Source organism: Phacochoerus africanus, chromosome 3, assembly GCF_016906955.1.
Source record: "Phacochoerus africanus isolate WHEZ1 chromosome 3, ROS_Pafr_v1, whole genome shotgun sequence".
Lineage (NCBI taxonomy): Eukaryota > Metazoa > Chordata > Mammalia > Artiodactyla > Suidae > Phacochoerus > Phacochoerus africanus.
This window is the reverse complement of record NC_062546.1, coordinates 166,504,086-166,529,583: the sequence shown is the minus strand read 5'-3', so window position 1 is coordinate 166,529,583 and position 25,498 is coordinate 166,504,086. Positions and strand designations below refer to the sequence as shown.

Below are 25,498 nucleotides of genomic sequence, written 5' to 3'. Positions count from 1 at the left end.
ACTTAAGGTGGACTAGTAAGTTCTGTGTCCATAAAGAATGGCAGAAGTGTGTACTGATGCTTTTTATTGGTCTACTGATGCCGCATTGACAAGATATCCATAAAGGAGACCTCCTAGCTGGTCCCAGAGATGTCTCTAGACATGAAGGGAGACAGCTGGAAGCCATTCCCTTCTTGAGAGAAGTTACATCATTCACTTGACTGAAGAAGTGTGTCCTCATGAAGAAGTGTGTCCTCAATCCTGGCTGCACAGCAGAGTCCCCAGGGAGCTTTACAGACATGCCAAGGCCAGTTAGAATCTCTGGGGTGCAGGCAGGCACCTGTATTTCTAAGAGCTCTCCAGGTGGCACAGCCAAGATGGAGAGTTATACTTCAAGGAACTAATAAGATGATTAGGTCAAGAGAAGGAGAACCAAAAAGTGGGAGGCTCATGAGTTCTTGTTGTGGCTCAGTAGTAATGATACTCAACTAGTATCCATGGGGATGCTGCTTTGATCCCTGGCCTCGCTCAGTGGGTTAAGGATCCAGCGTTGCCGTGAGCTGTGGTGTAGGCTGGCTGTGATTCCGCAGTGGTAGAGAAGAAGTTGTTCCATTTTAACATGAAAAAAGGTTGGGGAGAGAAGGAAAAATTTCATAGCCTCAAGTTGAGGTCTTAAGAGACATCTTCTCCCTTCAATTGCTTATTTTTCCTTCTCTTAGAAATACAGGTGCTGAGAAAAATCAAAGATTTATAAGTTGATCCAAGAATGTCTGGAGGGCTTTAGGGCCTTTGGCTTTGGGAGATGGAGAGGAGACAGACATTTCTCACCTTAGATGGCTTTGGGGGCCCTCTGGCCTGTGGCTGCTTTATTGTGCTGTGCACACTTGCTCAGGCGTGCCCTTATTTGGCCTAAGGATACCTCGTGTTTTATAAGGAAACCTTATGCTTGGAAGGTTTATTTGGTCTTGGATTTGCATTAGGGCTCTTGGCCAGACAGATAAGGGAAAATGAGTCTGTTTTAACCTGTGCACTGTTTTAATCTTCATCCCAGAGGACCAAGCTGGTCTCAGAAAACATGCATCTTGAGCCAGCCCGTGAGGCTGAGGAGCCGTCCCTGTCTGCACTTCCAGGGTCTGGTGACGCAACTTACACCCACTAGGGATCAGCTGGACATTTGTCAGTGACCCCTGCAAACCCTTCTTTTTGCTGTAGGAAGCAGTGCAAGTTTTGATTAAGCACTCGGCAGACGTCAACGCGAGGGACAAGAACTGGCAGACCCCGCTCCACGTGGCAGCCGCCAACAAGGCGGTCAAGTGCGCGGAGGTGATCATTCCCCTGCTGAGCAGCGTCAATGTCTCCGACCGAGGGGGGCGCACAGCCTTGCACCATGCCGCGCTGAACGGCCATGTGGAGGTGGGTATCCTCATCACTGGGAACAAGAATCTCCCCCCCAACTGCCACTAGACCCTCTTAGCCCCATGTGGAACCTAATCTCATTGCTGAGGCTTTTTAGAGAATATGACAGGAATATTTGGACACCAAACTTTCAACTATACCTATTTTAATTCTTTTAATTAATTAATTAAATTTTTTTTTTTTTTGGTCTTTTTGCCTTTTCTAGGGCTGCTCTCATGGCACATGGAGGTTCCCAGGCTAGGGGTCTAATCGGAGCTGTAGCCGCCGAACTACACCAGAGCCACAGCAACGCGGGATCCGAGCCACGTCTGCAACCCACACCACAGCTCACGGCAATGCCGGATCCTTAACCCACTGAGGCCAGGGATTGAACCCGCAACCTCATGATTTCTAGTTGGATTTGTTAACCACTGCACCAGGATGGGAACTCCTCAACTATACTCCTAACACAATGCCTCGAAAAAGTAGCCAACCTCTCAGTCTTTTCCTCTGACAATAGGCCACAAGTTGGCTGTGATGTCTTCCTGCTTTGAACTTCAGATCTCTGACCTGCCTTTAGATTTGTTGTTAGTTTGGCTCAGATCACCTGCTGATGGTGAGGTGCCCTCACTACTGCAGAGTATACACTTGATTTCACCATGGGTTATCTTTCAGATGGTCAACTTACTCTTGGCCAAAGGGGCAAACATCAATGCGTTTGACAAGAAGGACCGGCGTGCTCTGCACTGGGCAGCTTATATGGGTAAGGATTCTGTGAATGGAGAGAGAGAGTAAAGGGCAGATAACCTGAATTCAACAAGCCCTGGGTTTCTCACTCAACCATGTAGGTTTTTTCTTGGGTGAGCCTGACTTCTTTTCAAGCTTGGGATTCAATTGAATTAAGATTCCAGCCCTTTCACTGGCATGCCTTGAGCACTCTAGTTGGGCAGTTGCTTTTTTCAGAGATTTATTTATCCTACAAAAGAGCAGGGGGGTGGAAATCATGGCACGAACCTCCATGAATGTGTTTCAATCTGGATTGGAAAGCTGAGCAAAATGTGCTTATTTTAACTTGTTATGGCAGTGAAATAAAATGTTTCAAAAGAAAGGGGACTGGCTAGCAAAGCGAGGATGTAAATTCCACTTGTCTTTTGATTTATAAATATTCTTTTTTTTTTTGTCTTTTTAGGGCCACACCCATGGCATAGGGAAGTTCCCTGATGGCCTACGCCACAGCCACAGCAACACCAGAACTGAGCTGTGTCTTCAGTCTACACCACAGCTTATGGCAATGCTGGATCCTTAACCCACTGAACAGCGCCAGGGATCAAGCCCTCATCCTCTGGTTACTGGTTGAGTTCATTACCACTGAGCCATAGTGGGAACTCCACATGAATATTCTTGAAAGAAACAAAAAAGACGGAGGAAAAGACAACGCCCTGGCTGTCATGTAGGTGGAGATGGCCAGGGTGCCCATGGATGGTTCTGGGACTCCTGTACCACCAGAGCTAGGGGCTTGCTCCTGGCTCCTGCCAGCATGGGTGCAGGAGACAAAGGAAGATGGTCCATTTCTGTGCTTTTGCCTTTTGCTTCTGTTGGCACAAATACTCCTGGCAAATGAGAGCCCTCGTAGAGTTTATTCTCAGTATAGACTTGTAGGAAATGAAGAACTAAGATCCTTCCTTTGTGTTTCTAATTGGAGAATATCCTGCAATTAGAAAAGCAGACAAAACTCTATCAGCACCAAGTTATAAACCTGACTGCCCAATTGCAATACAGGAGATTGTGTTGGTAGATTATGGAAGAACTAGACAATGGGACATTCTGCAGTAACTGCAGTGATGATGTCATTAGTGTTTTTTTTAACATAGAAAGATTCTGTCATATGCTAAGAGACATAATATATAATACAGTATATACATATATAACACAGTATAATATTTTTAAATACAGTGTAATATTTTAAATATAATATGGTATAATATTTTTTTAAAAATCTATTCAAAAATAATCTGTAATATATGATAAAGTGAAATGTTAACCGAGTATCTCAAGAGATTGGTGATTATGGATGATTTTGGTTTCCTTGTAACATGTTTTTGCCTTTTCTAAATCCTTTTTAACAAGCGTACAGGTTTTTTGTCATCATTAAAAAATAATAACAATTGTTGGGAGAAACAGATTGGATCGGGGCAGGGATAAAAAAAATTATGTGTCTATATATGGGTTTGAGTGAATCCTTTGGCTTAAAAAATCAGAATCTTAAGATTTTGTAAATGTTATCATTTTTTTAAAAGGTGACATGGACTTTAGAGTTGATTGAGGCATATTGGATGTCTGCCTGGTCCCTGCAGGACTGGAGCCAGTGAGATTTTCCAGATGGGAGTTTAGGCAAAGCACACACTAAGCTAGTGTGAGATGGGATTCAAGGAACCTGGGCTTGAATGTCCTTTGCTGATTACAGCTAGAATGTTTGTGTCGAATTGCTTTCAAGTTATGTTTTTGCATGTCATCTGGATACAATAGGGTAACATATATAGATATCTGTCTTTAGGAACCAAAGGACAAAACCAGGACAAATAGCTTAAGATAGCACCCACTAGTAATTCAAAATAACTTTTTCTACAGATGTCTGCATAAAGCTAGCCAAGACCAAACTCTCTGTGTCTCTCTCACGTACATGTGCGTAAAACGTGCACATACCCGGACACACACACACACACACACACACTTTTGGCCTTGGAGCCAGTACTCATTTTCTACTCTTCAGTTATGAAACATGTTTAGAGCAATGATCTTGATGTACTGAACAATCTTTGGTCAGGAAATAAAGGTCAAATATATTTATCAGTATATGTAGCAAAACAGAGAACAAAGGAAAATATTTTAGAAAACATGCCAACAGGAGTTGAAATTTGAAGAGGTTTCTCAGTAATTCATGAGAACACTATATGAAGTTTCCATTTTTGTGGGTCCAAAAAAAAGTCAAACAGCAGCAATTTTCTATGATTTAACAATAATCCAAAGTAGTTCTGATTGATTTTTTCCCTTTCATTAGTTTTTCTAAACCAAATTGTCACTGTTAGACTTTTCAGTAAGGAAAGGCAATTGGTTTCAAAAACATTACTTACTTTCTTTTTTTTTTTTGTCTTTTTATCTTTTTTTTCAGGGCCGCACCCATGGCATACGGAGGTTCCCAAGCTCAGGGTCCAATCGGAGCTACAGCCGCCGGCCTAGGCCACAGCAACGCCAGATCCATGTCTCGTCTGCGACCTACACCACAGCTCACGGCAACACCAGATCCTTAACCCACCAAGCAAGGCCAGGGACCGAACCCGCAACCTCATGGTTCCTAGTCGGACTCGTTAACCACTGCACCATTATAGAAACTCCCTATACTTTCATTTTAACACAATGCTTTTCGGGCTCTGGTTCTAAGCTATTGGCAGGACCTCATCATTATTTGCTTATGAACAGGCATGGATCTCCTTAAAATTAGGCTCACATATGAATCATCTTTCCTCATACAGCATTTACATGATGCCTGATGCATAGTACGCATGAACTTAGCAAAATGCTGGCAGCAATAAAAGCTGATAGTGATCATTTAAGTGGGACGAATCATCAGATTGTCCTATAAAGGTTAAGGATGTTTTCTGCTGCTCTGTTTGTAAAGGCCACCTGGACGTAGTGGCGTTGCTCATTAACCATGGCGCAGAAGTGACCTGTAAGGATAAGAAGGGCTACACTCCTCTGCATGCCGCAGCCTCCAATGGACAGATCACCGTTGTCAAACATCTCCTGAACCTGGGGGTGGAGGTGAGCTCTGATTCAGGCATCACCCCATGGTGTCTTTGTGAGTTATCTGTTGTTCTGAAGTTAATCCTATGTATTTTTGGAAATTTCTATTGTTCTGAAGTTAAATCCTGTTTGCATTTTAATTCAAGAGGGGAAAAAAATCCTCATTTCTTAGCATCCTATCCTTTTGAGTTTACGTGGGCAACGGATAAAGGGCACTGGGGCATGTGCTAAGTCATAGAAAACCAGAAACAGACTAATTCTCTGTATCAACACAGAGAAATAAACACATAGGATGTATGATACATATCGATCAGTCATTTTTAAAAGACTGGCTAGGGTTCCTCATCCCACCTTCAGAATCTAGCTTTCTAAATCATGGCTTCCAAGCAGAATTGGATGAATGAGTGGCAGGGACAAACATGCTGCGATGGGGAAGTCGGCCTGGCCCTGTTCTCCTTCAGTAACAGGGCAGGGGCAGTAGTGAGGCCTGTCCCGGAAGAAAGGAAACCCAAGTTGCAATACTGAGACCCTGATGGTGAGACCCAGCCATTAGGGCAGGCCTGGGAAAGCAAGAGGGATGCTCCATGGCGGCCACCAGAATGGCCTTGTAAGGTGTCAGATAGCAGAGCTGAATCCAGGCCCCAAGCACCCCCTTAACCATCTCCCAGCCTTGCCTCTTCTCTTTACTGTTGAGTTCCGGGCTCTTTTCTTACTCCCCGAATTCAGTTCTTCTCTGGCGTTTTGAGGCAATCTTGCCTTTCACTTTTGATCCCTTCCCGAGCTGAAAAATACCTTCCCACGAGTTGAAACCTCTCCCTCTTCCTCCCGACTCATCTTTTGTCACTTTCACATCTTGCTGCTCTTTACCTGGTGAGACGCCTTCCTGGGATGACCCCGCTGGGGCAAGAGTAAGCTCTGAATGATCACGTGGACAGATGGATATTTTCTTTCTCTAGTGTGGCCATTAGGCTGTTGGGAAGTGGAATAAATTGGCTCCAGTGATTTTAATGGACCAAGTTGGACTCATTCACAGATTGATGAGATCAACGTGTATGGAAACACCGCCCTCCACCTGGCCTGCTACAACGGGCAGGATGCTGTCGTCAATGAGCTGACCGACTACGGTGCTAACGTGAACCAGCCCAACAACAGCGGGTTCACCCCGTTGCATTTTGCTGCTGCCTCCACGCACGGTGCTTTGTGTCTTGAACTGTTAGTGAACAACGGGGCAGACGTTAACATCCAGGTATGACCCAGTCTCCCTCCCTCGGTGTTAAGTCCCTTTGTGTCGAGCCTCTGTTTGAGCAGAATCCCTATGGTAAATTACATCCTCTATGAGTGAACTCTAACCCTGCACACGTGACTCTGACGCCTCGTCCTGTATTGGCATGCTGTGCAAACCTCTGCAGGAGTGGTGGTGCCAGGGAAAGGCACAGAGGGTCTAGCCACATGCCCTTGGTAGCTTAGTGAATGTATCGGGAGCAAATACTGGGTCTCAGGGATGTTGACATGGCCCGGATTCTAGGACTGAGAAGAATGTTGAGCTGATAGGGCAGAGCTGCTAGGAATGAAATGAAAGTCTAATCCAATGATCTCAGGTTTGTTCCCAACCCACAGGGCCCTCTGGGGAGTTTATCAGATGCCTTCCTGTAGTAAACCCCAGATAGTGGCTTTGAAGATAGGACATTAGCCTGGTTTTAATGGTAATTCCTTGATTCGTCAGACTAACTGAAGACTGCCTAGGGCCCTCTGTTTGGTGCTGGGTGTGTTCTCTAAGGTGCCCTCAAAGCATTTACAACATGGTAGGGAGATAGTGTACTGAGATAATGGTGAAGCAAGAGAGAATGCCCTGAGCGTCATGATTAGTAAAGGGCCGCAAACTCTAAGAAGCATGTGTTGACTTGCTTTTTTCCTTGTCATCAAAACTGGATTACTTTTGAGTGGAAGATTGATATCAGTTGAGATGAGGAGGGGTAGAGAGAATTTGAGAGCAGCCCTTCCACACAGAAAGAATGGCACGAACAAAGTTGTTGAGCAGTAAACGTTAGATGACTAGTCCCCTCACTGTAACAGATAACTAAGAGGAATTTATATATGCAGCTTTCGTGATCCCAGCTCCATCCCTCAGACGCATTTAGACTGTAGCAGAATATCCTTACCTATACCAGTGACTTTGTACTCATTCTCTGGTTTCCTACTCCCAGGCACACAGGAATCCCAAAGCAAGGTCCCAGTGTATTCTCTCTCTGCTTTTGTTGTTGTCGTTCTTTTTTAGGGCTGCACTTGCAGCATATGGAAGTCCCCAGGCTAGGAGTTGAATCCGAGCTGCAGCTACCAGCCTGTGCCACAGCCAGAGCAATGCCAGATCCGAGTTGCGTCTGCGACCTACACCACAGCTCATGGCAACACTGGATCCTAGACCCACTGAGCGAGGCCAGGGGTCAAAATCACGTCCTCATGGATCCTAATCAGATTCGTTAACTCTGAGCCATGATGGGAACTTCTCTCTCTGCTTTTGAAAAACTGTTATTTCTAAGATTTAATTTCAAGGATATTAGATTAGTCTATTTTAATGACCTTCTCTATTCACTATTAAAAACCTTTTATATTTTTTCTTATAATTTATAGTGGGGACACATTTTCAGAATAGCAACTTATTGTGATCGAATAGAGTACAAAGCATGTGAAAGAAAGGAGTCAGGGACAAACTGAAATGTGACCTGACCAAGGATGAGCATTTGTCCATTAACCAATGAGTTTGGGCTTCTATTGGCTGTGGGTATAGCCACTAATGACTATAAAGGTTATGTGATCAAAACTGAGCATTACAAACAGTAATCTGGCCACAGAACAGAGACAGAAAACATAAAGAAAAAATGTATCTAAACTACATAAAAAATTTAAACTTTTATGCAACAAAGCAAAACAACAGAAAAGAAAAAAAGAAAAATCTTACTTTAAAATTGAAAGAGGAAATATCCAGAAGTTTTTAGCAATATACATGATAAGCAAAAAGTTAGTATATTTAATACATAAAGAACTCATAAAAATCAAGAAGAAAAAGTCTGATAATCTACTAGAAAATATGGGCAAAGGCAGGTCATAAGAGAGAGAATACAATAGCCATTCAATCTATGAAAAAAATATTCAGTATCACTTGTCAATAAAGAAATGCAAACTAATAAACCATTAAAAAAAATCTGAGACTTAGAATTCCCATTGTGGCTCAGCGGTAACAAACTTGACTAATATCCATGAGGATGTGGGTTTGATCCCTGGCCTCGCTTAGCGGGTCAAGGATGCGGCATTGCCGTGAGCTGTGGCGCAGGTCGCAGACAAGGCTCAGATCTGGCCTTGCTGTGGCTGTGGTGTGGTGTGGCTACAGCTCTGATTCACCACCTAGTCTGGGAACTTCCATATGCCGCAGTTGCAGCCCTAAAAAGACTGAACAACAACAAAAATAAAAACAAAATCTGAGACTCAAGTTTATATATTATCTATTCTGTATAAGTGGGATTTTCCATCAAATCTAGCCCTCTCCTTCAGTCTCCCTTCCTCTGTCTTCAGCCTCTGATTTCCCAATTGTCTTGGATCCTCCTTAGTTCCTCCAGATGACTCTGGATGCATGGGTCCTCTACCATTTCCGTGGAGCCATGCAGTCTGACTGGAGGTTGTTATCTCTCTGTACCACATTGCCCTTGGATATTGAAAGTATTTGTACATTTCAAGACAACTTGTATTTGTTTAGATTTTCTAAAGTTTGAAAGAAACTCATACTGAAATGTAGCCAATACCTACCCACGTGTTGACTTTGTTTTCCTCTGTCCTCACAAAACACTAAAAGTGACATTCTCATGAGAGATTGCAAGATGTTGGAGAGGGGAAGAAGGATATGTGTCCTGAGTGAATCTAACATTCCTTCATTTTGCTCAGATTGACCATGGCATTATCTTTGATTTTGAATATTATGATATTACTAACTCTGTTATAAAATAAGAGAGACACAGTACTTTGTACAATAATCTGTTGAAGGCTTACCTGTATTTTGAAGATAGAAAGAACACAAGAAAATATGAAATAATTTCTCTTCTCTTTAGAGACTACATTGTAATTTCAGTAGCATTGCAAGGCTCTTTTTGGAAGCACTCAAACCAAGCCTTAAAGAGACAGTAGGAGTTCCCTGATGGCTCAGTGGATTAAGGATCCAGCATTGTCACTGCTGTGGCTCAGGTTGCTGCTGTGACAGAGGTTCAGTCCCCGGCCCAGGAACTTCTGCATACCACTGGTGCAGCCAAAGGAAAAAAAAAAAGGGCAGTAAACACATACGGATACAACTTAGGAAGATAGGTTCAGAAATTACCATTGCCAAATCGTCTACCTTCTGGTCACTAACATTCAACCTGCCCATGGTCTCAATTCTTTTCTGTCCATGAGCCCTTAGATCACTTAACCCTAAGAACCTGGAGCTGAAACCCATCACACACTTACTGAAGTGGACCAGCTCCCTTCTTTATATGTACCAGAACCAAATTGTGTTCTATAATTGCATTGCAGAAGTTGAAGGCAAAACTGGAATAGGCAAGACTAAGCAGTATCAGCAACAGGGCACTTGAAACTTAGGAGAGGAAGCGAGGAGAATGTCTAAGCCAACCGCATATCATTTCCAGCCTTTATTTATTTATTTATTTGTCTTTTTTAGGGCCGCACCAAAGCATATGGAGATTCCTAGGCTAGGGATCCAATTGGAGCTGTAGCCACCAGCCTACACCACAGCCACAGTCACAGCAGGATCTGAGCTGCGTCTGCAACCTATACCACAGCTCATGGCAATGCCAGATCCTTAACCCACTGAGGAAGGCCAGGAATCAAACCCGCTTCCTCATGGATGCTAGCGGGCTTCGGTTACTGCTCAGCCACGACGGGAACTCCCATCTCCAGCCTTTAGAATGGTTAAAATAAATTGAACTGTGCATGGCTTTTTGCAAACCAGGGTATTAGATTGCTCTTCCATTGAATTAGGAAGCCCTTTTGGGTTTCTGACTGTATCTGATGCCCCCTCCCCCAGCAGTCCTTAGTGCTGTTGTATAGAGGCTCTACGGCCCTCCACTGAGCAGTGTGATGCCAGGGGGCTCTGTGCCATAGAGAACACAATGCTTTCCAGTTCCTGGGGAGTAACTAGGTCTTAAAGTTTAGAGAAAGTTTGTAGGAAGATAAAGAAAAAAGGAATTAGAAGTGGAAAGAAGTAAAGAATAAATTTCTGAAATTCCCTTGTGGCCCAGTGGTTTAAGTATCCTGCATTGTCATGGCAGCAGCCCGGATTGCTGCTATGGCATGAGTTCGACCCCTGGCCTGGGAACTTACACATGCTGCAGGTGCACTCCCCTCCTCCCCCCAAAAAAGAATGAATAGATTTCTGAGGAGAATGGGGTCAAGAAAATTCAAACACTCTGTTAGTTCAAGGATAAATCTTCCTTGGACGATGGTGACTTCTTCCCAGAAAGAGTACTGATATTTGTCATAAGATATTCTTAATACTCATTGGTTTTCCTTCAAGTCAGTAGGAGAGCTTCTTGCTTAAACAAATTTTCCAAGTTAAAAATTTCCAAGCCCTAAATCTGATGGGAAAATATACCTAGAAATTGGAAGGAGACTAGAAATGAAGAAAACTTTTTCTGAAAGCAAAGCTTTAAGTAAGTGGGAGTGTTGAACATTTCTTCTCCTTTGAGAATTCTAGGAATGTTTTATACCTGTCTAAAGTTCTAGGAACAGGGAGCTCCCATTGTGGCTCAGTGGTTAGCAAATCCGACTAGGAACCATGAGGTTGCAGGTTCGATCACTGCCCTTGCTCAGTGGGTTAAGGATCCGGCGTTGCCGTGAGCTGTGGTGTAGGTTGCAGACACAGCTCAGATCCCGCATTGCTGTGGCTCTGGCGTAGGCCGGCGGCTACAGCTCCTATTCAACTCCTAGCCTGGGAACCTCCATATGCCGCAGGAGCGGCCCAAGAAATGGCCAAAAGACAAAAAAAATAAAATAAAGTTCTAGGAACAGCAGCAGCAATGGCAGATTCCCCCCCCCCCCCCCACCGCCCCTTGCTTCCCAGCCCACCATGTGTGAAAAAGTTCTCAGGCAGATAATGAAACTCAGATCCCCAGGCTCCACCTGAATATTCTGAGTTCTAACTTGTAACGGCTAAATAAAAAGTACTAGCCTTTTGACCTTCACTGGTTTTCAGTGGCTTCTCAAAATAATGGGTTCCCTGTACATCTGTACCATATAAACAAAGCTGCCCCAAAACAACTGCCGTGACACTCTTAATGCTTCCTGTTCCCCTTTCCCCACCTCCTGCTACCCATCTCCCTGCAGGGGAAAAAAAAAAAATCAGCTAAGGTCTGGCCTCAGTGGTAGATAAACTCAGGCAAAGATCTGCAAGGATAGAGCTGAAACAAGCATCACCATAGACTATATATTGCCATTCTTTTCATTCTACCTAACTTTGGTCACCTCTGTTTTTCCCTTTACCAAAGGCACAAGCATTTCAAGGGAGAAACAGGGGTGTGGTGTTTGCTGTCCCTGAAATGGGAACAGCTTTGTAAACTGCACACTATAGCCACCAGTGACTTCTGCTTTGGTGCTCTAACTGCAGTTTAGGTGGTGACCACCAGGTTGGTGGTGACTTCTAGCCTTTAAGCTCTTTTCCATGGAAAAGTGCTTGGTTAAACATTTATGAAAGTATTGTCTGAACATTGAAATATTTTTGACCTTGTATGTATTTAACTAAATGCTAATTAGTTGGTTTTCATCTTAAATGTAAGAGAAAATATTGGAGCAGAATTTAAAGAAATAGCACCACCTAGGGACAAATTAGTGTCAACTCTGCAATTTCTTTTCTGTTGGAGGGAATATCTCTTAAATCTTTATTGGTTGAGTGGTTCCCAGACTTTTTAGTCCTTTGAATTGTTGGCATTTCTTCCAGCCAATATCATGCTCTGGAATCAGATAGCTTTTAGGAGTTTTTCTTCACTGTTACGTCTTATGTTTAGTGATGGCCTCATGTCCTCATTTTCTTGATTGCTGCTCCTTTTCCTTAAAAGTATCATTTCAGGAAAGCTTCAAGCTTATTCCCGTCATCCTTTCACTTCTCAGTCTTTTCTAATTCAGGTTATAATCAAATTCTTATTTGATTAAGACGGAGAAGAGATCCTGTTATTTCTGTTTTTTTTCCCCCATCGACCTGAGAACCTTTCACTGTAATGAGTATTTATTTCAATTAAGATTCAGTTACCTTTCTGATGAACTCTTCCCTTGACACAGATTATGCATAGCTCCTTTCTAAGGAGTAGACTTATAGGATATAATAAAAATTCTTCTATTAAACCTTGTGGTTTTAGAAGCTATTCCAGCCCACAGTGAAAAGCAGTGGCTCCTAAACTTTAGTGTGCTGTGAAAGTTAGAAACGGGGATCCCTTTACCCCAATTCTGATTGAGTAGGCCTGGGTTAGGGCACAGAATTCACATTTCTAACAGGAACTCTGGGTGATTCAGATGCAGATAGTCTGTGCTTCATGGTGAGAAATATTTATTTAATCTAAATAATAACTTACTAATTAATAATTTAGTATCATTTAAGTGCTCGTTTTCTATTGTAGAGTTTTTAAAGGAATCGTTTACAAGTATGTGAGTTTTATCACAATAACGAACTTATGTTTTTGAAATCTCATTTTTTAACCTTAGGATTAGCAAAATATTTCTTCTGAGACTTAGAAAAATAACCATTACATACATTTCTTTCTTTTATTTTCTTTTTTTTAAAAAAATAATACCTGAATGAAAGAATACATAATACATTCTCTCTGTTGAGGATACTTTGGATCAAAAATAAAAATAATATTTTCATTTGGGTATGCTATTTTTAGAAGAAATTCTGTAAATGACTGTTTCTTATTTCAGTGTATAAGACTTTGGTGTGAGGATGAGCAGTATATAGATCCTGTGCATTTTCCATATTTTGGCTTAACCTATGTCAGAGAATGCCACCATTTATATCTTGAATGCCAAAGAGGTGTACACGTTCACATATATCCAGGTGATAATTAAAAGGGCAGTTTGTGAAACCATTGCATATCTTAATCCTATGACCTCTAATGAGTTAGGTGGAGCAAACATTTCTCCTTTGGAATAATTGAAAGTGGTGTTTTTCCATGGAATTAGAATGTAAGGCGTGGTGGAGGATTTCAAGTCAGTTTTGAGAGTTGCAGTGATTTATGGCAGTTTAGTCATCTTCAGGTCAAGCAAGGCCAAGCAAGTAATATATTATTTGTATTTTTTCATGTTCTACCGACAAAAGTTGGAAAAAACACTGCAATAAACTATAATGGAAAAGAATGTGTGTGTTTATAAGTATAAAACTGAATCACTTTGCTGTACACCAGTAATCCATACACCAGAAACTAATACAACATTGTAAATTAACTGTACTTTAATTTTTTTTTTTTTTGATTTTCAGGGCCACACCCGCGGCGTATGAAGGTTCCCAGGCCAGGAGGTCAAATTGGAGGTGTGGCCACCAGCCTACGCCACAGCCACAGCAATGTCAGATCCAAGCTGTATCTGTGACCTATGCCATAGCTCATGGCAACGCGGATCCTTAACCCACTGAACGAGGCCGGGGATCAAACCTACGACCTCACGGTTACTAGTCGGATTCATTTCTGCTGCACCACAGTGGGAACTCCAATACTTTAATGTTTTTAATATTATTAAACAAACAAACAAACAAAAACCACCTTGAAGGAAACCTTCATCAGTAGGTCACAGGAGATGAAACAATGTTTTGGGTGATTTCCTCAGTTTAAACCAGGGTGATTTAAAGGTTGTCGGTGTAACTGAAAATTTTGCATTTATTCTCTAGAATAATTTCCACTTCTCAAAGCTTCTTTAAAATGTGGTGTTTTAGATAAACAACAGGGACCTACTGTATAGAACAGGGAACTATATTCTTGTAATAACTTAAAATGGAAATGATTCTGAAAAAGGCTAGATAGATAGAGATAGAGAAATAGATAATGTGTAACTGAATCACTTTGCTGAACACCTGAACCTCCCACAGCATTGTAGTCAACTACACTTCAATTTAAAAATAATGTGACGTTACACAGTAACTTGCAGTATCACACACCCTTTATTGAGCATTGCCGGCAATGTCCAGAGGAATGTTTCAGATCGATGTCACTGGCCCATTGTTTCTCTCTCTTTTTTTTAGAGTAAAGATGGCAAAAGTCCGCTGCACATGACAGCCGTCCACGGAAGGTTCACACGATCTCAAACCCTCATTCAGAATGGTAAGAAAGACTCTTCCGCAGTATCGTTATTTGAACAGTTTCCTGGTGTGACTAAGTTTGGTTGTCAGTCCTTTGAACATGAAATTTGAGGCTCTGTTGTAGAGTTTATTCGGCTTGGACTTATGCTGTCCTTTGATGAACTTTGCTAAAAGCTTCTTATCAGACATATCATCACCATCCAGCTTAGGAGGGAGACCGTAGAGCCACTAAGTTTCACAGTCAGTTCCCAGTCAGTCAAAGAACACATGAATTTTGAAACTGGGAAGCATATACTTATATAGGCTCAAGATCCTGCACTTTTTACTCTGGACCTAGTAAAAATAAGCGTTAGACATTTTCCAGCAGCAAATCTGAATTTTTAAAAAAAAATTTTTGAATTCACCATAGTTTCCTAGGTTAAAACTTGTTAAGTTACTTGGGCAAAGGTAAGAAAACTGAGGTGACTCAGCAGAAGAGCAGGTACATACATGATGTGAAGGATTATAAAATTATAGGCTTGACAGAGATGTTGTAAAGTCACATAATCTAGTAATTTCCTGGGCTTACAATAAAGGTATGTTTGAACCATTGGGTTGTCTGTGCAGCCAAAGTACTAGGGAGTGTCACTCCCATCATGGTTCATGTGACTGTTAGAGGGTGATGACCAGAGTCCATGAGTAGATTGACCTTGACAACACAACTTCTGTTATCTTAGCAAATCTTATAGGTGATTAAAAAAAAAAAAAAAAAAAACCAAACAAAAACAAAAACAGGTTTAGTCTAGATTTTATGCTGACATTCCAGGTGAATTCAGCACTTCCTAAACTATCTTTAGTTGACCCACATTTCTAGTTGTCAAAATTCTGACATTAGACAATTTTTTTAGATCTACCTTTTCTCACCCGTAAGAATTTTGGATGACATGCACTTGAATTGTTAGTGGTACTAAGTTATGTCTTAGGCACTCGAGTCATAAAACTAAAAAAAAATCATTTGGCATTTGGATGGAAGACCAGTCAGGGAAATTATGTTGAGGAAGCAGAATATCTGCAGCAAAGCAAAGGAAATGCATAAGCATTTCAGTGAAACTAGAAGAAAAGAAATCCCAACAAATTTCTAGGAAGCAAACTCTGGTACGTGAAAATTAACTGCACAACACCCATTAATTATAATTGAAATATGTGGTATGCCTTTGACATTCACTTTATTGAAAGGGCCACTTTAATTGTTTTGTTTTGCTCAAAGTAGACAAGGGGAGGTGAGGAAGGACCCTCCCATCGCTCCTTTGCATGCTCTCCTCATACCACTGCATTTCTCAATTGTTTTTCAGGAGCAATATCCACTGCCTAGAAAAATATGAAACTAGGGAGATATTTTGTATCCATTTAAAAAAATTTAGTATGAACACAATCATCGGTCCTTAGCTCTATGGCATTAAAAAGCATTGTTCCCTGTTAAAGCAATTTCAAGCACTAGTGACCAGATCAGAGAGAGCAGTTTTTCACCTTGTGAGTACTGCCTTCCTACAGGTCCATCCCCATGGGCCAGACCATAATGGCCATCTCCTTTGAACCAAGGTCATGACCCATCTCCCCTTGTCATGCTAGTGTGCTTCCAGTAGTCTTGGGGGGCTGCTGGTAGCTTTGACCTGCCAAAAGCCATCCCTGTGGACTTAAAAACTTCAGTGCCCTCTCTGGACATTCTGGCTAGACTTTTGAGTTGGGACAAGATCTGAAAGAGACCCTACACCTTCTCCTCTGTGATCAAGGAGCTCGTCTCAGAGTCTGTCTCACTGTTGGCTGGCTTGGCATTTTGCTTGTGAGTTGACTGGGGTCCAGGGCCTGAAATGATGAGGATATAGTGGCTACAATATATAATTTATTATATATAATGATGAAGCTAATATCAGTTTAGTGTTCTTCATACTGTGCTAGGCACTTGGCTAAGTAAGCACAGTGATGAAAGCATATAAATCCTTTCAACCATCCATGGGAAAGAGGTGCTATTATTATCTTTGTTTCAAATGTGGGAAAACCGAGGCAGAGAGGTTCTCCCTTCTCTTGGGATGCATGGGCAGGTATGTTGAAGAACAGGGTTAGAACACAGGCAGTAGTATACATATATGTACACAGCACACACACACACACACACACACACACACACACACACACACACACATACCATGGGATACTATTCAGCCATAAAAAAGAATGAAATGATGCCATTTGAAGCAACGTGAATGGACCTAGGGATTATCATGCTAAATGAAGTAAGTCAGAGAGTTATTATGTGATATCACTTATATGTGAAATCTAAAAAATAGTACAAATGAACTTATTTACAAAATAGAAACAGACTCAACTGAAATAGAAAACAAACTTATGATTATCAAAGAGGAAGGCAGAGGAGGGATAAATTAGGAGTATGAGGTTAACAGCTACCCACTACCATGTATAAAAGAGATGAACAGCAAGGATTTGTTGTATAGCACAGGGAACTATATTTAATATCTTGTAATAACGTATAATGGAAAAGAATAGAAAGAAGAATATATCGATATGGATACATAGATATCGGAATCACTTTTGCTATACACCTGAAACTGACACAATGTTGTAAATCATTTGTGCTTCAGTTAAACAAAAAAGAACACAGGCAGCCTCACGTTGGAGACTGAACTCTCAACTACTCACTTATAAATGTGTTCTCTGGATGACAAGGGCATGTTAAAATTTTTTTTTTAACTTGAATTCTGTTTACTGTAAGAGTCACTTATATTTGGCAGAGAGCTGTCCCTGTAAAAGGATGCTTTGGCATTCTCTTCTCTCAGCTGACAATTCTTTGCATTCATTACACATGCGAGAACTGCGAGATCTTCCATTTGACATTTTTTAAAAAAGCCCTGAGGGAGAAGAATAAGAAGCTCTTTTTTTTTTTTTTTTTCCTCCTGCTCGTTGGATTTCTTCTGGGAAAAGTCCAGAGGCTCCTGTGAACCCCCAGGGCCTGGGGTCCATCCTTCCGAGTAGGTCACTGCACAGCGGGACCCAAAATGCTGGTCTCACTTGGGGACATTGCCTGGCTCCGGAGACTAACCCAACGTGCTGCTGAGGACCATTCTTTGTTTTGTTAAATCGCTCTGATGTTTGGACTTTGTGCAGTGTTTCTTTGCATCTCTGCTCTTTTGTCAGGGTTATTCTATATAATAACTTTGTTTTCTCAGAATCATTCCGTTTGGGTAAGTTGATTGTTTAAACAAACAAAATGTTCCTTTTTTTTTTTTTTAGTTAGTAAGCGAAGACTACCTCTGCTGTTCAATCACGTTGTTTCTTGTCTGAAGCTGTGTTGTCAGAGGCAGAGAGCGGAAGAGCTGAAGAAGATACAGTTTAATATCGGGCCATTTGCACAGGCAGCTGCCTCAGAGGCTGTCCAGCAGGTTCCAAAAGTTCAAAATGATTTTTCTTCATACAAGCATTGAAAATAAATAGGGTTTGAAAAGAAAGAGCCAAGTGATAGGTTAGGATGATTCATTGTGAGATTTTTTTTGACCCTTTGGACCGCAGTCCTTCTGAGGCAACTTAATAAGATGGCCATCTTGTTTGTGTAATGAGAAACTAATTTCAAATGAATGCCTAGATAATGCTGCATAAATCATTCCTTCTGACATGCTCTGCTTACGTCAAAATTCACAAATGTTTATCTTCCTCACTAATTATCAATGACCAATGACCAACATCGAACTCACAACCTTCGATAAATAGTAAAGCTATTTCACTTACATTTCAAGCAAATCTTAAAGATTTTCAAATGGAAATGGGGAGTAACTGTAAGATAGAAATTCATTCACCCAGAGATCCTACTTTAGTATAAAACATACTTTTTTTTTTTTCTTGGTCTTTTTGCCTTTTCTAGGATCGTACCCGTGGCATATGGAGGTTCCCAGGCTAGGAGTCGAATCGGAGCTGTAGCCACCGACTTATGCCAGAGCCACAGCAATGCGGGATCTGAGCCAGGTCTGCAACCTACACCACAGCTCACCTACACCGGATCCTTAACCCACTGAGCAAGGCCAGGGATCGAACCTGCAACCTCATGGTTCCTAGTTGGATTTGTTAACCATTGCACCACGACGGGAACTCCAAGTATAAAACATACTTCTCAATAACAATCTCTCCTTTTTCTTCCTACTTTGTTTTGGTGTGTTCTAGAAGTATATTTTAAATGGCAAATATAATTACCTGTATTTTTGCAGTTTTAAGTTGACTTATGAAATGATAGTAACAAGAAACTCGATCAACTCAGACCCTGTATTCCACCCTTTCCAGTATTTTTCACTCATCTCTTTGCCTATCCAGTTTTTGGCATATTTGAGGCTGATAAACTTGGAGTCCCTAGCACTTGGCTGGGAAGGTTGGAGCGATGTAATGTTTGTCCAGGACAAAGACTTCTTTAAAGTCTGCGGATTTGTCTTCCACATCTCCCCAGATAAACTCTGAGGGTGGATCTTGCAGGTGGACCACTGTGGCAGCTCTGACATAGATACATGTACCCTGGATTGATCTGACATATCCATGGAGACCAGGTGGCTTCCTGTCCCCAAGGCTACCATCAAGTCATAAAAACGATCTAAATTAGATGCTTCTAAATTTAGATTATAGTGAACTATTTCAGAGTCCCTAGAAGATAACAATTACTAATTTTAATATTTTTCTTGATTATGAAATTAATATAAGCAGAAAAAAATTAAATTATTAAGGAGATCCCCCAATCCCCACCAATGTGTTTCCCTAACCCATCCCAAGAATTTCTGTTGACAATTTGGTGACAATTTTCTAAATTTTTCTATGCATTTAAGAATGTATGTATAAACATATGTAATTGTTACTTTTACAGAAATGATCTTTGTGTATTTATTTGAACAACTGGTTTTAAAAATCACTACTTTGCCACAGAAACAAAGATTTGAGGAAAGATCATCACTTGTATTCTAGTTGCCATTTATTTTTCTCTGTCACAAAGTAAAAAAGAGATTACCTTTTTGTAAACAGCTATTAAGTTGCAGACTACAAATGCGCAAATTTATTGGCAGCAGCTAAACTCTACATGGCAGAAGTCTTGGCTGTGGAGTGAAGCATCTTAAGTCCTGTGTAAACATAGGTGCTAATTGGAGTTTTAAACATCTTCCCCTTCTACAAAGCACACACATGTTTATAATTATTTCTCTTTTTAGGAGAGATTCTCATTCATTAACTCTGTTTTACCAGTACACCTGGCTAGAAAAAAATATTATTTGCTGGAAATAAATCTTAGGGAGTTGATGATCATAGTAGGAATCATTAGAAGGAAGGGCCATGCAGGTATTGTGAAGATTTTATAATCGTCATATTATAAGAGATAGTGTCTTGACCTGGAAGTTAATACTCTTTCCTCAGATCTGAAAAGACGCTCAATGGTTTCTTTTTGGTGCTCAAATATCCTGCTGATGGGAGTACAAATGAGCTCTGCCTTTTTCAAAAACAATTTGCCAGTGTCCATCAAGAGCCTTAAAAATAGTCATTCTTCTGATCCTGTAGTTCTACTTTTAAAATGTTGCTGAAGGAGATCACCTGAAATGTGGATAAAAGAATAAGTATAATTATGTTTATTCCTGTGTTTTCCCTAGTGGCAAAATTTAGGCATAGCCTGAGTGCCTAGTAATTGGGGACTTAATAAGTCAATTCTCTAATACTGACATTATGTGTTATCATTTACAGTTAAGTTAATGAAACTAATGACGTGGGTAGTGTTTGGGATGTAATATTAAGGCTAAATCAGGACACAAATGATCTATCCTATGATCTCCACATGGGAAATGTCTGCACACACACATACACACAAACAACTGAAAGGAAATGTCCAAAATATTAATACTGACTATCTTGGATAATCAGTGAATTTATAGATAACTTCTGTTTTCTTCTTTATATTTTCCTGCACCTTCTAAATTTTCTATGATGAGAAAATTACTTTCTCTGTATTAAATATTATTTAAATCAAATGTTAATATCTTTGATCTAAGCCATTTATATGATATTTGCATTTCTCAGGATTTTGTAGTTCTTATTCTGGAATGTAGAAATGTGTATGTGTAGTTTAGATATGCAAATTAAACATTATAGTATTAGTATCTTATAATGCTGTATTTTAGTTTTAAAATACCAGCTTACTTTAGTTAAATCTAATTGATAAGTAAAGCTTAAGATTTGAGCTAAATATGTAGACCATTTTGTGAAACAAAATCTTCTAATTGAGGCCTGCTCTAAAATACCTAAGTCTAAGCTGACAATTCATTAACTTACTGCTTTCCATAATGATGAAGAGATTTGTTTATGAGCAGAATAGTCAGGAAATAGAACCTTAGAATAACTTACATTTGGTGCCCCAATATCCTGGGTGCTTTCTCTCTCTCCTTCCTTCCTTCCTTCCTTCCTTCCTTCCTTCCTTCCTTCCTTCCTTTCTTTCTCTCTCTCTCTCTCTTTCTTTCTCTTTCGTTCATTCGATCGATACCAATTCTCACCCATCATATGAAATGTTTTCAAAAACCTGATTCGATCGATACCAATTCTCACCCATCATATGAAATGTTTTCAAAAACCTGACAAGGCTGCAGGGAAAGGCGTAGCCATACATTGCTTGTGTAAGTGCCAAATTGCACAGCACCTAAAGGCGAAAGTGTGGCAAACCTAACAAAACCATATACTCATTTCTTCGACCTAGAAATCCCTTTCTAGGAATTTACTCTGAAGATATACCCAACAAATACAAAATTAAACTCACATGACATTGTTCACTGCAACATTCCTGATAATAGCAAATGATATTTACCACCTAAATAGACTGCTGTACTTAACCAGTCCACCCATGCAGTGAAAAACAATGACGCTCTACAAAAATGAGGAAGATTTCCAAGACGTGCTCTCTAGGATTGAGTTCAAGGGTATAGTGTTAAGTGAAGAGGGAAGACAAACAAACAAACAAAAGCTGTAAAAGAATCTATGTGCTTATTTTTTCAAAGAGAAACACAGAAAGCCTAAACCAAAATTAATGAAAACGATTACTATAGGATGTGGTTGAGGATGAAGTGGAAGGGATAGAAGTGAGAGGCTTTTTAAAACTACTTAATTTTAACTTGGAAGCATGTATTTTACATATGAATAAAATTAAATCAAAGTCGGTAAGAAACTGAAAACAAAATCACTGAACCTAACTATCAGATTGATGATGTAAGCACACAGAGTAAAGAATTCAGATAACTTTTGAACAAAGTACACCCTGTCTATGCTGAAATCATTGTGGGAAACTTGGTTGGGAAATAAGATATTTGCACGGCTTGGAAGTATCACCCACATGTTCCTTGTTAATTACAAAGGGGAAAAGATATTTTTACAGTGGAGAGTGCTGGCAGGCATCACCTTGACCAAGTAATCAAGCCTCTTTTTTTTCATTGTGGTAAAATATACATAACATAAAATTTACCTTTTAAGCTATTTTTAAGCCGGTTGTGCAGTGGTACTAAGTACATTGTGCAACCATCACCACTATCCATTTCCAGAGCCTTTTCATCTTCCCAAACCAACATTCTGTACCCATTTCAAGTAATCAGAAACAAAAATTGCATCAACCAGTAATGGAACAACTTGACCTTATGTGTGTACTGTGAAGATGTGATGGGAAGTGCACACACCAACTCTGGGCATTCTTGCCAGAATGTTTAGCCTGAATCTAATAATGAGGAAGTAATCAGATGACTCCAGAATGTGAGACATCCTACATGACTCCTGCTTTGGTCTCCAGAAATATCAATGACCTGAGAAATACATACATACACTCACACATACATAAAAGGCGGGAGGATTATTTTAGGTGAAAGGAAACTAAAGAGACATGACAACCAATTCTTGGGTATAATGATGGGATTGTGGTTATGTGGGAGAATGTTTTTTGATTGGGAGTGAAATGTCTTGATGTTTCTAAATGCTATTTCTAAATGTTTAGAAATGTTCTTATTTCTAAATATTTCTTCAAATAAATGAATAAATAGATGAATTGTATTTTATATATATTATATGTTATATATACATATAACTGTCATATATATGAAAAGGAGAAAGAAAGAAATGTAGTAGAACAAAATGTTAGGGAAGAAGCAAAATAAGATAACATGAGACTAAAATAACATGAACATTAATGTGATGGTTTTAATAAGTATATTTGCAGCCTCTAGCTTATGGTTTTACTAATTTTAGTCATCATATTTTAAACTAGATAATCAAACTACATTAAGTCTTTTTCTGAACTCTCTATTCCTTTTGGTTCTTATGCTTTTGTATAAGGTTTACATAGGTCTTTAATTCAGCAAGTAAAATTAAAATTGGATGTGTCTTCAGAGTTACATTTTGTGGAATTTAATTGCATTGTTTATTCAGAGAGGGAATCCAGTTGTCAGATTTTAGATCCTCAAATAAGACAATGTGGAAAAAAATTAATAAGCATTTCTAGTAGACTTTCCTCTATGCAGATTTAATAATACCACTACTCGAGATGGTGACTTGTCCCCTGAGAAAGCATTCTTATCCTTGAGAGCAGAGATGCACAGAGTAGATACGAAATCAACATTTGGTTAACGTGAGTGACCAGCATAAAATGTAGTATGTGAGTCAACTTGAATCCTTATGTTGTTCTGTATTAAAATGTCTTTTTCAGGAGGTGAAATTGACTGTGTGGATAAGGATGGCAACACTCCTCTCCATGTGGCTGCAAGATACGGTCATGAGCTTTTGATTAACACCTTAATAACCAGTGGAGCTGACACAGCCAAGTAGGTTACTGCAAAAATACGGTGGAATAATTGCCACACATGGGCGTCCTGCCACGGGGATTCTGGCATGTGGTAGATAGTTCCCATTTATCTGGGTTAGGGTAGACTGTACCATTGTGCTAAACACAAATTAAATTTGATCTAAATTAAGTGACTTTTAATGACATTTGCAAGGAAGAACCAATTTTATTTTTTAGCTACATCAGAAAGAAGTCTATTCTAGTGGTTTTAATTAAAGAAATTTGAACTTTATTCCTAACTCTGCCTTTTTAATATTCTTTTTCCCCCAATGTTCAGTGTTAGTTAAGCAGGAAGAATAAAGCATAATTGGGCAAACTCAAATTTATTGAGGGTGGTGTTTTGCATATTAATGACCCGTATTAATGGTATGGTTATAGAATGCAATTGAATAAATCTGCTATGTTGGGAAGGGGGACCTGACTTCATTTTGTACTTCAATTCAACAAGAGTATTTAAAACATCTATATGAGTCTGTCGCAATGCTGGGTGCTATGGGAAATGTCGGAAGTTACCTGGTTGGTATCCTCCCGGAGCTCATAATTTTGTTGGAAGCCCAAGGCCCCACTAAAACAAAGAACCGTGCAAGATAGTATTTAATGAAGTTCAAAATGAAACAGGACTTTAATGGCAAAATGTTTGGTGTAAGCTATACGAACCATAGCGTGTAGATAGGAAGAGGAGAGCTCAAGGGTGGCCACAGTTTTCAAGGAGAAGGTGAGTTTTAGGTAGGCTTTGGAGGATGGAATTATGAGTAGAGCAGTGAGTGGCAGGAAGAGATAAGGCTCTGGGAAAAGCTTAGCCTGGCAGGGTAGAGGGTGTGTGATGGTGTGTGCTATGCCCAGAGGCAGTATTATATCACGGTTGGGAGCCCAGGCTTTCCTGGGCACCAGCTGGGCTCCAATCCAAGCTGCCTCACTTGTGAGCTGTGTGACCTTCAGCCTGTTGCTCAATCTCTGTGCTTTGATTTCCTCATTTGAAAAATCAGAGTAATAGTAGTACCTCCTATAAGTTTGTGATGAAGATTAAAGGACTTAATTATTAGTAAAGCTTTCTGGTATATGTTAAGATCTGTGTGATTGTGAGTTATATAAATACATCTGCTAAGGTTATTCAGCATGATAATCCCTATTAAAAGCTTTTGGGGAGTTCCCGTCATGGCTCAGTAGTAATGAACCTGATTAGTATCCGTGAGGACATGGGTTTGATCCCTGGCCTCTCTCTGTGGGTTATGGATCTGGTGTTGCTGGGAGCTGTGGTGTAGGTCGCAGACGTGGCTTGGATCCCACATTGCCGTGGCTGTGGCATAGGCCGGCAGCTGCAGCCCCAATTTGACCCCTAGCCTGGGAATTTCCATATGCTGCGGGTTCAGCCCTAAAAAAAAAAAAAAAGCTCTTTGAACAGTGCCTGGCACATAGTAAACAATCAATAAATGTTGACAATTTATTGCTCAGTAACATGTAGTATAGTCAAATTAAAGAGGGTCTTAAATGCTTCAATAAAGAGTTTGGCCTTGACCATAGAAACTGGGGATAATAACTGAATCTTTAGGAAAGGAAAAATACAAAGGCAGGGTTATATTAGGAATTGTAATTTATTTGTCAAGTGTTGTGCAATAGAATCAAAAATCTTGGCAGAGAATGAACCAGAATTGAAATGGTCCAGGGCATGGTGCATTCTGGTGGCCCTCTGGGCTCCCGGGCTGGTGGTGGAGATGAGATCAAGAGCAAATGACTGCAGTGTTATGAGGTGTGTTATGATGGAGGTTTGGACCAGGGAAAAACTGAAGAGGTGACATTTCAGCAAAAGAAGGATGGGTAGGAGTTTGCCACATGGCAAACTGAATTGTGTGAGATAAAAAAGATAGAAGGGGAAGCAGGGAAGCACATTCCAGGAAGAGGGAACAGTATTTACAAAAGCACAAATATGTGACCATATCCAAAGCAGATTCCTAAGCCTGGACTACCTGATCTAGGGGGAGTGGAATGAGATGAGGTGGAAAGGCAGGAAGAGCCACACTACAAAGGATCACAATTGTCTTGCTAAGGAGTTGGGTTCCTGCTGAGGCATTCAGAAGCTGTTAAGGAATTATAATTGTATTGGGGAAATAACTATTTTAAAAATAGTAATAATT

General features: G+C 40.3%; 1 protein-coding gene across 7 annotated transcripts in view; it reads left to right on the top strand.

The window, feature by feature from the left end:
* ANKRD44 (ankyrin repeat domain 44) overlaps positions 1-25,498 on the top strand; it is a 343,478-nt gene that overhangs the window by 206,980 nt on the left and 111,000 nt on the right. For 6 of the 7 annotated variants that reach the window (XR_007134051.1, XM_047773137.1, XM_047773138.1 and 3 more), the window contains exons 5-10: positions 1,192-1,392; positions 2,050-2,137; positions 5,051-5,193; positions 6,209-6,421; positions 14,435-14,513; positions 23,232-23,346. Coding sequence is in view for 6 of the 7 variants with exons in the window: in XM_047773137.1 (XP_047629093.1) it covers positions 1,192-1,392; positions 2,050-2,137; positions 5,051-5,193; positions 6,209-6,421; positions 14,435-14,513; positions 23,232-23,346 (839 nt within the window). In the remaining variant the exon portion in view is untranslated. Of the gene's footprint in view, positions 1-1,191; positions 1,393-2,049; positions 2,138-5,050; positions 5,194-6,208; positions 6,422-14,434; positions 14,514-23,231; positions 23,520-25,498 lie in introns of those variants that run through there. The other variant, XM_047773140.1, reaches the window with a different exon arrangement.